At 38.1% G+C, this 15,550-nt stretch overlaps 1 protein-coding gene across 1 annotated transcript in view; it reads right to left on the bottom strand.

Moving 5' to 3' along the window:
* Positions 1-15,550, bottom strand: part of USH2A (usherin) — a 747,185-nt gene that overhangs the window by 557,853 nt on the left and 173,782 nt on the right. Inside the window, exon 14 of the mRNA XM_058533703.1 lies at positions 2,695-2,858. Within this exon, the coding sequence (XP_058389686.1) occupies positions 2,695-2,858 (164 nt within the window). The remainder of the gene's footprint in view (positions 1-2,694; positions 2,859-15,550) is intronic.

Below are 15,550 nucleotides of genomic sequence, written 5' to 3'. Positions count from 1 at the left end.
ACAGAGAAAAAAATGTGAATGACAAAAAATGGATAAATAACCAAGAATAAACATAAAAGTGAGAAGAGTGTCAAGAAAACTTAAACAAAAATGAGCTATGAATACTTAAAAGCATATATATATATATATATGTACTGCATGTTTCTTTTTAGTTAAGTTCATAGCCAGAAGTTTAGAGCAAACTGGAATGTTATTCACCAGGAAAGCATACAGAAAGCAGAACTACTTAATACCTGTTCTGCTTCTGTCTCTCCTATCGAGGAGAATGCTATCATTTTGAAAGCATGAAACAAATATTGATAGGAAAGAAGTGAATCACACGATAAGAAAGCATACTATGAGAGAGGGTCTAACTACTTGACTTGAATTCAATCCTTCCGCACTCTGGAAATTCAATTCTAGGATTCCCATCCCCACTCCCCATCAAAACAAACAAAAAAAGTCACAGATGATATTGCTAAACTTTTCTCAGTGGCTTCTAAGGAAGTAGAAAAGATAGTTAAAATCCCATGGTTCCCAAATGCTATAGGATACCATGAAACATAACAATTTTCAAGGAAAACACATTCTTGACATCTGTTGGACACAGAAAAATGCTAGCCTGAGGTAGTTCACAGTTTCAACAATAGATAGCAATACGTTACTTTCAATAGCATCATATCTTTGTGAAGCTCGTTGTTCCAGGATAAAGAGCCAAGTACCATGTGAAAATTAAGGTGGAACAGGAAAGAAAGCTGGCTCCCTTCACTCATCCCCCGGTTAGCATTTTCCTGCCCCCTTCGTTTACTCCCTTCTGTTATCAGTGTGCCCATCACTCTTGCTGACTATGTTTCGAGCTCCCTGGAAGGCAGGAATCCTGTCTGAATTTTTTTTAATGAATTATCTCTGCTGATACTGAGCTTCTAACTTTGCACAGCATTTTGTAAACTGTGTTAAACACAAACTTCAACCAGCAGCAGCAACAAACACAAGTAATTGAAGGAATGTGTTCAGTACTAAGGATCACAATTTTAAAGAGATAGAAAGTCAAAAGGAATATGTCTAGGGAAGAATAATTAGAAATATGAAAGTTTTTTAACTTGATTAAACATCAGAAGCATTTGGAAAGACCAAGACTGTTCAGCCCATAGAAGAAAAGACTTACTATAAAAGTAAATGTCTACCCCTACTAAGAAATGGAGGCCAGGTTTCCAGAGACCAGACTATCCAGTTTTGCCTGAGGTATAATTTCTAGACTGTGTCTCAGGTGCAAGAATAGGTAGCAAAAAGTGGAACAGATGCCAATATTTTCACACAAAATTAGTGGCAGAACCAGTCAAAAACGCTAAGATTCTATATGTGGACTATACAGCTGTCACAATTCTATCCTAAATGACGATCTACAACTGACATCCAAAGAAATATGCTGGAATTTCTGTTGTGCGCAAATCAATCAATTATATGGATAATCAACAAATAACAAATATTAATTAAATGCTCAATGAAATCTAGATTTGTGTTTAGACTGTACTTATACACAAAGGCAATTATAGTAGTCCTTTTCCAAGAGTGGCATAAATACCTACACTTTTACTTATATTAAAATCCAGAAGGACCGATGAAACACAGGATACTGAAGATAGACTACAGGAGGTACAATCTCTAACTATGTCTTGTTAATCATTAGCTACACCCTGCCTTCCACTATTTCAACATTTAGTACAGTTGCTGTGGAGCCCAATATTCCATCATTTATTTCTCTCTCCCTTAAATACAGATAGCATAGTTCCAGGCTCACTTGTCTATGAGGATTTGCCCTCACTCGGGGCATTTCCTAGCACTGTGACTCATGATAGTCTCAGGACACCCCAAGGGCGATATGCATTGTACAATCTGTTGTAGAGGGCTCCTTATCACATGTTCTCAGCAGGCATTTTCTAGAAATTCTGGAATGGTAAAGATATATGATCTTCAGGTAAATATAAAGAAATCATCAATATGTTATGAAATTGTAGGACTGCAGGTGACCTTGAGAAGTCAATTCAAGGCACCAGAGAATGGCATTAAGAGATCAAAAGATAGTAAGATGTAATCGTCGGCTTTCAGGAGTTAAAACTAGAAATGTGAGAGATATTTGTTTGAACAACTAACGCAACTTAAAGTAGAAAGAAAGGAATATCAAATATAGGAGTAAGTAATAAGCTGTGATCAATAATGATAATAATTGCTAAAATTTCAATAAACTAATAACATAGTGCCCATAAAATTTGGGGGATGGAAGGGCATAAAACTCATAATGAATAAGTATAAATCTTCCATTTCTTACAGAAAATTGCCTGGAAATGTTCTTGTGTGGTGGGGTGACCAATCATTTTGGTTTAACCAGTGCTGTCCTGATTTTGGCTAAATGTCCGATGTCCCCAGAAAACCCTCAGTCTGGGGAAAAACCAGGACTTTGTCACCTTACTAGTAATACCATTCCAACAAACCACTAAATTTCCCACTACTAACATAATCATATCACCATTTCCATGATTTAACCAAGGAAAAAGAACAGAAATTTCATTTAGCTTAGTTTTTTTTCATGTTTCGCCTAAATTCTCCACATTGTACCTAAGCCTTCTTATGAGTTCTCAATGCAGAGAGAAAATAACGAGATACTCTTCCCTATGTGATGTCACTTCATACACCAACCCTGGGCCAGAGTTCACTTACTTTTGCTGCAGCCCAATAGATTGTTGACATCCAAGTGGCTTGCACTGGGAACACAAGCGTCACACTTTGAGCCAGTGACAAACCGTTTACAGAAACACTGGCCCGTGACCAAGTGACACGTTTCATTCAAGGCTCCTGAGAGATGACAATTGCAAGGCTGACATCTGAAAACAAGACAAATAAACCATCAAAGAGAATAATGTTTTGATTAATAATTCATAGTATAAGTTACAAGTATTGATAACATTGTGGAATAAGATGGTCTGTTTTAGCCAATATAGTGAAAAGGATTCTTGAGCTAAACAAACAAAGAAACACGAACTAAAACAAAACAGAAAAAAATCTGTATTAAAATGCTGTTCACAATAAAACCTCTATGAAGTCTTCTCTTTGTAAACTAACTAATAGCAAAAAAAAAGTATTACATTGCTTTTTCACATGCTACGATACATCTCAGGGATTATTTCGATTACCAGTTGTTCAATTAAGAATACTGTAAACTTTGCTTTTTTACAAAAGTGGTTGTCCTGACAGCTAAGTAATAGATCAGGTACCCAGAAAATTATCTTTTCAAGTATCTATCAAGTTGCAAAATAGAAAATTTGGTGTGATCATCAATGCACTCCCTAAAAATCTTGAAATTCTACATTTAGTTTTATAAAGACTAAATTTCACTAAGAAAACAGTTTGAGGAAGATGTGTTCAAATACTGTCAATGCCTCAATATAGGCTATATTTCATTTTTTATTTTATGTATTAAACTCATTTGTTCAGAATGGTTGAAAAATAGAGCATTATTCTGATCTGTGAAAAGATGCTAATGGGGCCGGCCCCATGGCCAAGTGGTTAAAGTTCTGCTCACTCTGCTTCGGTAGCCTGGGTTCATGGGCCCAAATCCTGGGCATGGACCTATTCCACTCGTCACCATGCTGTGGCAGTGACCCGCAGACAAAATAGAGGAATATTGCCACAGATGCTGGCTCAGGACTAATCTTCCTCAAAGCAAAAACAAAAAAAAAAAGGAAGATTGGGAACAGATGTTAGCTCAGGGCGAATCTTCCTCAGTAAAAAAAGAAAAGAAGAAAAGAAAAGAAAAGAAGAAGATGCTAACGATATAAATATAATGAGAGAACTTCATTTCAACTTAAACTTCTTGGACCCAAAGTTGCTTGGAAAAATCACCGTCCTGGCATTTTGCCGTGATGGAAACCCAAACTTGTTTCCACAGAGCAAATTATTCAAACACTTAGCCTGTGCCGATGTCACTGATTAGGATAAGCAATTTCGGCACCATGAAGTCTTAGAGAAGCAAAAACAGCACACGTAAGGAGACAACTCACCTTTAAACAGTGACTTTCCATACGGTACATTTAAAACAACGTTATGGATTCATCTATATTTCCTAATAGAGAAGCTGGATGGACAGAGTTAATTTATCCCACTGCAACTTTCATGGTGTGATCTCGTGGGTAATCATTCAACACCCTTAAAAAGCCCGATAAAAGCCAAAGCTGGTAAATGAGCTGCAAATTTGTTATATGGACTAATAGCATCTTGGGAATAAAGTACAGTTTCTCTTGAAAACCACTATACCGTCGTTTGCCCTTTTTATGTCACGATAAAAGGACACTTTTCCCCTACCAACAACAATATTGGGTCCTCCATGTATAGACATTGCATCAGAACTCCATTTCAAATAGATGTTTTGTTTAGGCTATTTAAATATTAGAACTGGAGAAAATTATGCATTGAAATTAAAATGCAATTACAGAAGCAACAAAATATTTGATTTGCTCTTAATTTCATTATATGCTATTACTCAGAGCACATTGTTTGTAGGCTTCTAACACAACATTGGTAAGCATAAACGAGAGAGGCAAGCTTCTCCCAATGCACATATATATATCACCCTACCACTCATGAATAAGTGTCGCTTGAGTATTTCAGTTTTTATTACCATTCACTCATGAGACAATCACACTTATTTTACATACAGTACATTTAGAGTAATAGTTTCCAGTGTATAACCTAATTCCTTTTCTTGATGGAGTTCTATTTTCTTCCAGCTAACTGCTATATGCTTAACTCCATGTCAGCTCTGTCAATATCCATGGGATATTAAGTTCGGAATCCAAATGGAATAGATAAATCACTTCTTAGGAAAGCATGCAATGTTTTGAGTAATTAAATGTGACTATGCCTGATTTTATAGTCTCTTATCCAAGCCATTGTTATATTCAACTTATCTGACTTGTTATAATTGCTTGACATCAGTAAGAGAGAATTTTACCCGAATGAAGCACATAGGAGACTTTTCTGAATATTATAGTTTGTTTCTCGTCCAAAGGACACTGGGGATAATTTTGTAATTAAGGTTTAAGTAAAACGATTCCCGTAAATTTCTCTGCCACTCAAATATAATTTTAAACATTTCCCACACTCTTTAGCAAATAAGCTACAAGTCATTTTATAAGTTATCCCTTCTCAAGAGCACCTTCTAAATGAAATATATTTCACGTTTATTAAAACAAAATTATACATGATGAAGAGACATTTTAAGCTTAGAAAGAGAAACAGCAAACTAAGATGAATTGTGATATTGATTTTGTCAGGATAAATGCTTTTTGTAATATTAATATAAAGAAACCTTTATTACACTGACTCTCCTGGTACAGACAGAGCTTCTCCCGCAATCTGTTTAAAATCTTCATTTTTCATCCTTATGGGAAAACCTCACTTGCTAAATGAATTTCATAAAGAGTAATCTGTCAAGATTTATATAGATAAACAATTTGTGATGTTTATTGACCAGTTCATTATGGTAAACAAAAGAGGAATAAAGCATTGCTAATCTCTGCCAGTGCCCAGCCATTATAGCTCTGTTCTGGGCCTTATGTAACTCACTGTTTATTCGATACAATGCGAGAGAAGTTAATTGGCCTCTGTCTCTTAAATCACAAATCTCATATATATTCCTTTTCAGGGAGCTTCTTCCAGTTGTGCAAACAGTAAAAGAAAGAGTTATTTTACGTATTACTAAAGCGGAAATATCACTATTCAGGAAGAGAATGTTTCAATAACGTATTTCATTGTCAGAAACTTCATCATCTGAGGAGGAGCTACTAGAGGAGGCCCAGGGATACGTTCCAGGACATAGATCACTTTATTGACGTTTCTCTTTGGACATTTCTCTCCTGTTTGTAGCCTCAATTCATGGTACCATCAAATTCAGTTAGATATATTGAGAGATGTAAACAACATTTATTGAGGGCCAATTATGTTCCAGGACTGGAATAAGGGCTGAGAACATAAAGACAAACAAGACAGAGTTGTCCCTGTCCTCAAGGAGCTCACAGTCTAGTGAGAAATAAAAAAATGGCAGAAGCATTAATAAAGACACACGCAGATTCTTTGAGGGCACAGAAAAGGAGTGACCACCTAGTCTGGTCGCAGGAGAGGGGACAGGGAATGGTGTATTAAAAAGGAATTTTGGAGGAAATGTTTGGGCTGAATATTAAAAGATGAATAGGAATAAGCTAAATTAGGAAGGGGAGAAAATAGAAAAGAAACAGCAGGAGAGGCTGTGAAATTATAAGCAATTCAAAATTTTTGGATAGAAATTTGGAATAGGGAGTGGTGAGAGAGAAAGCGGGAAAGGTAAGCAGAAGTAAGATATTGCTGTATTAGGACAGTGGTAAGAAACAACGGAAAGGAGAAGGATAGATTCCAGAAATGTTTAGTAAGTAAAATCAGTAGGAGCGGTGGACAAATTGAAAAGAGAAGGCAAGATGGGCGTGGAGTTATTCTCAGTTTTCTATCTTGCTGACAGGTGGATGATGGGGACACCATTCAAACTAAAGAATGAAGGAGGAGGAGATCTCATATGGCTGAGGGATTTTTGTCAAGGATTATTAATGAATAGAGGAGAAAGAGGCTTCAAGGAAAATTTAGGAAAACGGACAGAGTTTTCTTCCATCAGTCTCTAGTGCAAAGACTAGCACACAAGAAGTGTGCAATAAATATTGTTGAATAAATGAATGAATAAAGCACTAGGAAAGCTTTAGACTTAGAATAGGACATCACAGATAAATCCAAATGTGACACATAGCTCTGATGATAATTTTGCTCTTTTGAGCCCTTTTTGAGTGGCATCACTGTCCCCCATTAACCTCTCCCCCAGGGAAAGGACTACTTTCTTTAAGATTGGCCTTCTGCCCTGACTTCCTAAGGCCAGAAGAGTTGTCAATTCAGTCCTCTTGTGAAGAATCCCATGAGTGCTAAAGTGCCCTCTGGGGGAGTTCGGTTTTCCTCTGGTTAAGATTATATTTCATCTCTGCAGTGGAAGTGTGGTCTCATTGAGGTTCTTAGTTTGCCTTTTGTCACAGCCTACTCATGGCATTGGATTCTCTCGGAGCTGGAATCAGAATTATAGTGAGGGATGTGGGGCTTGGAGATCCTCATTGTGTGAACTGAAAACCATGCTCACGTGGCTTATTGGAGAGGCAGGGAGAGTGGTACTGTCTCATCCAGAAGGGAGGAGTTGACAGAGCCCAATCCATCCTCTCTGGTGGAGATTTCCCAGACAGAAATAAAGGGACTCATAATATCTGGACCTGGGCAGTGGCTCCCTTGCATCCAGGTAATAGTGACATCAGAGTCCAGGGAAGTGACATTGCTGTCATCTAGAAAAGAGCTTGTTTAGCAAGGGACTGTATGAGACCCCTGCCACGTTCTCCTTTGTTGACATCCCCTTAATCACAGAGTGTACCGACTATGTCCCATATGTTGGTCACCAAAACCAAATATTTAAAAGAAATAGAAATCCCACAAGATTCACTATATTAACAATATCACACATGTTTATCTCTAGAAGAAGCCCTAGTGTCACTTTCCTTAATCCCCTCACCATTTTAACATAATAACTTTGAGCTGTGATGGCAGATTCAAATTCTTAAAGTGCTCTCGGGTAGAAAAAAGAGCACACTTATTCTCTATGGCCCCAGAAGGCAGAAATAAGGCTAGGCAAGGAAGTCACAGGAATGGACTTTTTGCTCAATATGAAGAATATATTTCTATCTTTCTCAGAATTAGAGTTGTTTGAAATAAACATGAGCTGCTTCATGAGAAAACGAGCTATTTTAGGTCTATGTTTTCAAGCAGAAGCTGAATGATCTCTGTTGCAACTCATCTGCTATAGTAGTATGAAGAGAGCCATAGACAATTTGTAGAGAATGAATATTACTGTGTTCCAACAAACCTTTATTTCCATAAACAAGTAGCAGGCCATAGTTTGCTGAACCCTAGGATAGTAGATTGAATTATGGCTCCCCACATGTCAAAGTCCCAATCTCTGCAACTTGTGAATATGTTACCTTACTTGGCAAGAGGAACTTTGCAGATTTGACTAAGTTAAGGATTTTGAGATGGAGAGATTATACTGAATTACCCTAAAGTGTCCAATGTAATCACAAGGGTCCCTATAGGAGGAAGGCATGAAGGTGAGAGTCAGAGAGAGAAGATGTAAGAACATAAGCAGAGATCAGAGAAGAGAGAAAACCCTGCTCCGCTGGCTTTGAAGATGAAGGAAGGAGTCCTGAGCTAAGGAATGTAGGTGGCCTCTAGAACTGGGAAAAACAAGGAAATGGATTTTCTCCTAGAGTATCCAAAGAAACATTGGCCTGCTGACACCTTGATTTTAGCCCTATGAAACTAATTTAGGACTTCTGACCTCTAAAACTGTTTGATAATAAATTCATGTCATTTTAAACCACTAAGTTTCTAGTAATTTATTATACGAGTAATAGGAATCTAATATGCCTGGTCTAGTGAAAAAGCCATAACTGGAAACAGGATATCCTGATGCCCAACATTGTGTTATTCCTACTACATCACATTGAATAAATGCTACTGATTTATAAAAACTGACATCTCTTACAGAATCAGATAGAATCCAAATTAAAGGAGAACATATCATTTAGTGATCGTGGTAGACTGCAAAAATGACCACAATTCCTCACCTCTCTCTTTATGCAGGTCTTTTGCAACTAAGTGCATAATTCCTCCCATCAAAAAGTAGAGTCTAGGGACCAGCCCCATGGCATAGTGGTTGAGTTCGGCATGCTCCGCTTTGGCAGCCTGGGTTCGCAGGTTCAGATCCCAGGCACGGACCTACACCACTCATCAGCCACGCTGTAGCGGCGACCCACATACGAAAGAGAGGAAGGTTGGCACAGATGTTAGCTCAGGGCTAATCTTCCTCAAGCAAAAAAAGAGGAGGATTGGCAACAGATGTTAGCTCAGGGCAAATCTTCCTCAGCAAAAAAAAAAAAAAAACAAAAAGAATAGAGTCTATTTCCCCACTTCTGAATATGGCTGGCCTGTGACTTGCTTTGGCCAAAGGAATAAGGCCAAAGTAACATTGTGGCAGTTTCAAACATAGGCCTCAAGCGTCCTTGCACACTTCTGCTCTCTTTCTGGAACTCTGCCACCACCTTGTGAGCAAGCCCTAGCCAGACTGCTAGATAAAGAGAGACAAGGGGCCCAATTCCCCTGTCACCCTTGATAACAGCCAGTGGTTTAACAGAGTCATCGAGGAGCATGAATGTGTGAGGCACATTTCCCAATATTCCCACTATCACACAACAAAAGGATATAAGTTGACAAGTAAGTTATCTGCTTTCATTAGAAGTCATTGATCTGGTTCTCAGAGAAAAGACCAATTTGAGATCAATTGGAAATATGACGTGAAAAGATTACCAGACCAAATCTATAACTTAGTTTTCAAATGGAGAATGTCAGCAGTAAAACCAAAATAGTCTGGTCACAGAAGAATTTTACTTTATTTATGTTTTAGAAGTCTGAGCCTTTAGATTTCTTGGCCAACCTAGATCCAATTCCCCCACTATTTGAGGAAAATTACAGTTCAGTCTATCAGCTGGTAAGTGAGAGACAAGTAGTGATACTTCTAGCTCCTTGAGGCTTAAGAAAAGACAAAATACAACTAATGAATATAGAGAGAAGTCATTAGAGAAGAAATCTTTAGAAGATTGTGGCGTGTGGATGTTATGTAAGAAAAACAGTGGTGAACCAGATGAACCAGAGCAGCCTTGGGGGCCGTGAGAAGGAAGAATCATAGTCACAGGTCAACTTGAGGACATTGCCAGGGAGTACAGTGTGTCAAATAAGGGTCTCAACTACCAACTGAGACAATTGAACGTGGCCCATTTTTGTCTCATTGTTTTTGGTTTGGACAAATACAATACACTTTTTTTGCTTTATTGATTTTTCAGTGGGCAGACTTTTTTTTGCTTCGTTGTTTTCGATACTGATTAAATCCTGTTTGCTTTAGGTGGCAGAGGGAAACGGAGTGATTTTTGCACTTGGATCAGCTTTTTAAAATATATGTCCCCTTTTTGTGATAGGTAACTTTTGAAGAATGAACTACTTGGATGAAAACAGGCAAATGATTTTCCAGCTTGTTATTGTTGTGTTTGGTACATTTTTGTTGTTGTTGCTGTAGTTTCTGGTCAGGGCCTTTTATTTTATGTATTTTGCCCTTGGGATATAAAAAAAGTCAAGAAAATAAGACAAGAGAAAAGTACAGCAAATATAAATGTATACAATAAAGACAACATGGAGAAGTGTAAGGGATATGTGTAAACTTCATGGAGGGGTTAAATAAGATCCCTTAAATATATAAATAGAAAAAGCAGATGAGGAAGTCAATTTATTTTCCACATCGATGAAGATGTACAATGATACTTGTATCTTATCCTTGCTTAAAAATAAAATACATATAATTGATTGTACAATTTTGGAAATTAATGAAATAAATTTATACTTGCAAGTACCTACCACAGTTCCTGTTTCAAGGTACATTCAATTGATTTTAGCTGACTTTCTTTTTTAAAAAAATTTAGCATCAGGCATAAATAGTTATTTTCCTATGCTGTAGGTCTGTATACATTTAGCCTACGAGCGATTTTTTTCCTTCTGGAAACAAAAATTCCTTATAATAGATGGAATACCATATATTTTAGCCATCTTTGTACACATTTTCAAAATAGTCAATGTAAGTATATATACACAGTAACAACCAGAAGTCAACAAAGAGATTTCAATATGATTCGGGAAAGGAATGGAAAACATAAAAAGAATAAAATCCATTTTTATCTCTTCTCAATGATGAGCAAAAGTATAAACTCAAGCAATTCTCATTGTCACATTTTGAAATATCTTTCTCTATGACCTTCTGTGCTAGAGGATTTCTTCTCTAATGATTATCAATGTTAAAGTGAAAAGAGACAGTAGAATTCATCAGTGGAATAGAAGAGTCAACTCAAAGCACAGGCATTCCACATGACTGATTTAGCAAGGGACAAATCCTGCTCATTTCCTTGGGCCCCAGGTGGTCATGGGAGGCTTTATTCTTTCTACTCATTTCAGAGAAGCTGTGTTATATATGGTGGCTCTTGCTTTCAATAGCTCTTTCCAGCGGCAGCTTATGCCCAATATCCGAGGCAATCCTGCCCAATGTGAGAGTATCACACACTCCCATGGGTGGTGTGGACTTGAATAGCTATTTTAAAGTTTATGTCTTTTTCTCCAAGATGATGATGGCATGAGACTATTTTATTTTTATTTAAGGAGGAGGTGAGGAAAGTAATATAAAGGAAAATTAGTTCTGTGTTGGTTATATGAAGAATAGGATGCATGAAGGACATGCAAATTTAAAACTCAGACAGCTAGCTATAGGCCTAGAGACCATGGTAGGGATCTGAATAAATGATAATAGATTTGAGAGTTGTTAACATGTATGTCATGGTTGAAATCATAGACATAGATATGAGGCAGATTAAAGAGGAGTAAACAGCAAAAGGGAGAGGGAACAAATCAGAGAAGTATAATCTTGGAGGCCACAAGAAGAGATCATTTTTTAAGAAATAGGACAATAAAATAATTGGCGCAATGAAAAACCCTGAGTCATAAGAAGCAACCATACATCAGTTTTACTTTCATCTTTCACTGATTCTTTAAATATGTTGCATGGGGCTAACTCCCCTGTCTTCCACTTGGATATAAGGTGAGTCAGTTATATGGCTTTTCTAACCTTTCTTAGGTAATAGAAAGTCCTACAGTTATTTTAAAGTGTAAAGCACAGGTTTAACAAGAAGAACAAAACTGGAGGCATCACACGTTCTGATTTCAAAATATATTACAAAGCTATAGTAATGAAAACAGTATGGTACTGGCATAAAAAGAGACATATAGACCAGTGAAACAGAATAGAGAACCCAGAAATAAAACCACACACATATGGTCAACTGATCTTCAACAAGGGAGCCAAGACCACACAATGGGTAAAGGATAGTCTCTTCAATAAATGATGCTGGGAAAACTATATTTTCACATGCAGAAGAATAAGACTGAACACTTATATCACACCATATATAAAAATCAACTCAAAATATATTAAAGATTTAAATGCAAGACCGGAAACTATAAAACTACTAGAAGAAAACATAGGGATAAAGCTTCTTACATTGGTCTAGGCAATGATTTTTTGGATATGACACCAAAAGCACAGGCAACCAGAGCAAAAATAGACAAGTGGGATTGCATCAAACTAAAAAGCTTCTGCACAGCAAAGGAAACAACCGAGTAAAAAGGCAACCTACAGAATGGGAGAAAATATTTGCAAACCATCTATCTGATAAGGGGTTAATATCCAAAATACATAAGGAACTCGTACAACTCAATAGTAAAAAAAACAAATAACCTGATTAAAAAATGAGCAAAGGACCTGAATAGATATTTCTCCAAAGAAGACATACAAGTGGCCAACAGGCACATGAAAAGGTGCCCAATGTCATTAACCATCAGGGAAATGGAAATCAAAACCACAATGAGCTATCACCCCACACCCGTTAAAATGGCTGTTATCAAAAAGACAAAAGATAGCAGGTGTTGGTGAGAATGTGGAGAAAAGAGAACTCTTGTATACTGTTGGTGGGAATGTAAATTGGTACAACCATTATGGAAAACAGTATAGAAATTCCTCAGCAAATTAAAAAGAGGAGTACAATATGATCCAGCGATCTCACTTCTGGGTATATGAAACAAAATCAGGATCTTAAAGAGATATCTACACCTCTCATGTTCATTGCAGCATTATTCAAAATAGCCAAGATATGGAAACCTCCTAAATATCCATCAATGGATGAATGGATAAAGAAAATAGAATATACACATACACGCACACACACACACACACACACATATACATAATGAAATATTATTCAGCCATGAGAAAGAAGGAAATCCTGCTGTTTGCAACAAAATAGATGAACCTAGAGGATATTATGCTAAGTGAAATAAGCCAGACATAGAAAGACAAATACTGGGGCCAGCCTGGTGGCATAGTGGTTAAGTTTGTGCACTCTGCCTTGGTGGCCCGGGGTTCATGGGTTCGGATCCCAAACGTGGACCTAGGCACTGCTTATCAAGCCATGCTGTGGCAAGCATCCCACATATAAAGTAGAGGAAGATGGGCATGGGTGTTAGCCCAGGGTCCATCTTCCTCAGCAAACAGAGGAGGATTGACAATGGATGTTAGCTCAGGGCTAATCTTCCTCACCAAAAAAAAAAAAAAAAGACAAATACTGCACTGTATCACTTACATGTGGAATTTTAAAAAAAGTCAAACTCATAGAAACAGAGTAGAATAATGGTTGCCAGGGGCTGGGAGAGGGAGAAGTATTCTCACCACACCAAAAAGAAGAAAAGAAAAGAAAATGTGAGGTGATTGATATGTTAATTAGCTTGATTTTAATGATCCCTTCACAATATATATATATCAAAACATCAAGTTGTACACCTTTAATATATACAATTTTTGTCAATTATACCTCAATAAAGCTGAAAGAAAAAAACAAGGCTCAATTCAGAAAATAGAACATCTAGTCCACTGTTAGTCAATACTCCAATCTTTATTTAAAGAACAGACATTTTAGGGGCTGGCCCAGTGGCATAGCCATTAAGTTCACACGTTCCACTTCGGCAGCCATGGGTTCGCTGGTTCAGATCCTGGGCATGCACCCACTCATGGCTCATCAAGCCATGCTGAGGCGGCGTCCCATATAGAAGAGCTACAACTCTACATCTGTGATACATAACTATGTACTGGGCTTTGGGGAGAACAAAAAAAAAGAGGAAGATTGGCAACAGATGTTAGCGCAGGTCCACTCTTCCTCAAAAAAAAAAAAAAAAAGGAACAGACTTCTTTGTGTGTGTGTGTGAGGAAGATCAGCCCTGAGCTAACATCTGCCAATCCTCCTCCTTTTGCCGAGGAAGACTGGCTCTGGGCTAACATCCATGCCCATCTTCCTCTACTTTATATGGGATGCCGCAACAGCATGGCTTGACAAGCAGTGTGTTGGTGCGCGCCGGGGATCCGAACCGGTGGACCCCGGGCTGCCGCAGCAGAGCACGTGCACTTAACCACTGCGCCACCTGGCCAGCCCCCAGAATAGACATTTTGAACACAGACTTCTCCCCTTTTTTTCTAGCTAGGACATGATGAAGGCAGCAAGTCCACAACCAGGGAAGGTAGTTTGGTTGGCCTCTTTGCATTTTTCTCCTCTTCTCTCATGCATGGGCTGGAGGAGGGGTAGGAGCTCACTGGACTAGCAAAACTCAAAGCAGGCTGTGGTCTCTGGTCTCGCATGTGTATGTACAAAGCTGACATTTCACTGGGGGTGGTACTTTTATGATCTCTTCATTGGTGTCTCTCCCTCCTCATTAGGTATCTCTCACCTATAGTTCTAGTGTAGTCAGATGCATTTCCATTCCAACTGGTTGCTTACTAATTTTGTAGCTCACAGGAATCTCACTTTTTTCTCTACTAGTCCTCTTTAGCCTTCCAGGTGGCCCTTTGTACGGGTGCTAAAACGACCTCATGTTGTCTCTCTTCTTTGTGGTCCTCATCTGGTCATGAGAAATACACTCTCTTCCTTGTCCTGACAAACTCTGGGATTATAAGATATACAACACTCTCAGCTTGCCTATCCAAACCCAGACGCACTGTCCTTCCTCATTTAGATCTTCCAGGTCTAAGAGAGACATCAGTCCACTGGCCTCCTCAACTGCAAGAGACCCATGTCACCCTGCAAAGGATCTAATAAGACCCTTTTACTGGAAGGTATCACTGACTCCTCTATTCTCCCTCCAGTGAAACCCTCCTTTCTAGATTCATCTTTTCCTTAACCTATTTTTATGTACTTGATCTGGTTATATACTTTCCTTGATTTGGATGAGAGTTTTAAGAGTCATCTAACTAGTTCTTGGCTGTCTGCACTTTGCTAGTTCTGCTAATGTAGGTACCAAATGTGGTGGCTGAGGAATGAAGGGGAAGTGAGAAAAATGAAGAATAAAAAACCACTCTTTTCAAATGTTAGTAAGTGAGTGAACAGGGAGAGACTAGACAGCGACTTTCAGGGCTCATAGGGCAGGGCAGAGTCAAAAGAAGGGGCTTTAGGATGGTGATGAAGAGCATATATGTACATCGCTATAAGCAATGGAGAGGGATTTAAATTAAAATAAAAGGAAGATTTGATGGAACAAAGTTCAGAGGAAGGAAGAGAGGGATGAAGAGACAGAAAGGAAGGAGCAAGAGAAGAACAGGAGGGGACACAAGAACAGGCAATAGGTTATTTTTAGAAAAAAATTATTCATTGTTTTCTTCTAAGACTAGATTAAAAATTAAGAACCTGTGACAATGTAGACAAATTGGAGGTAGAGAGAAAATAACCTGGGGATATTTCTGTCTGGTTCTCTCTGTTTTGTCTATGAAGCAGAG

Source organism: Diceros bicornis, chromosome 38, assembly GCF_020826845.1.
Source record: "Diceros bicornis minor isolate mBicDic1 chromosome 38, mDicBic1.mat.cur, whole genome shotgun sequence".
NCBI classification, from domain to species: Eukaryota; Metazoa; Chordata; class Mammalia; order Perissodactyla; family Rhinocerotidae; genus Diceros; species Diceros bicornis.
Note: the sequence above shows the minus strand (reverse complement) of the source record. Positions and strands in the feature narration are given on the sequence as shown.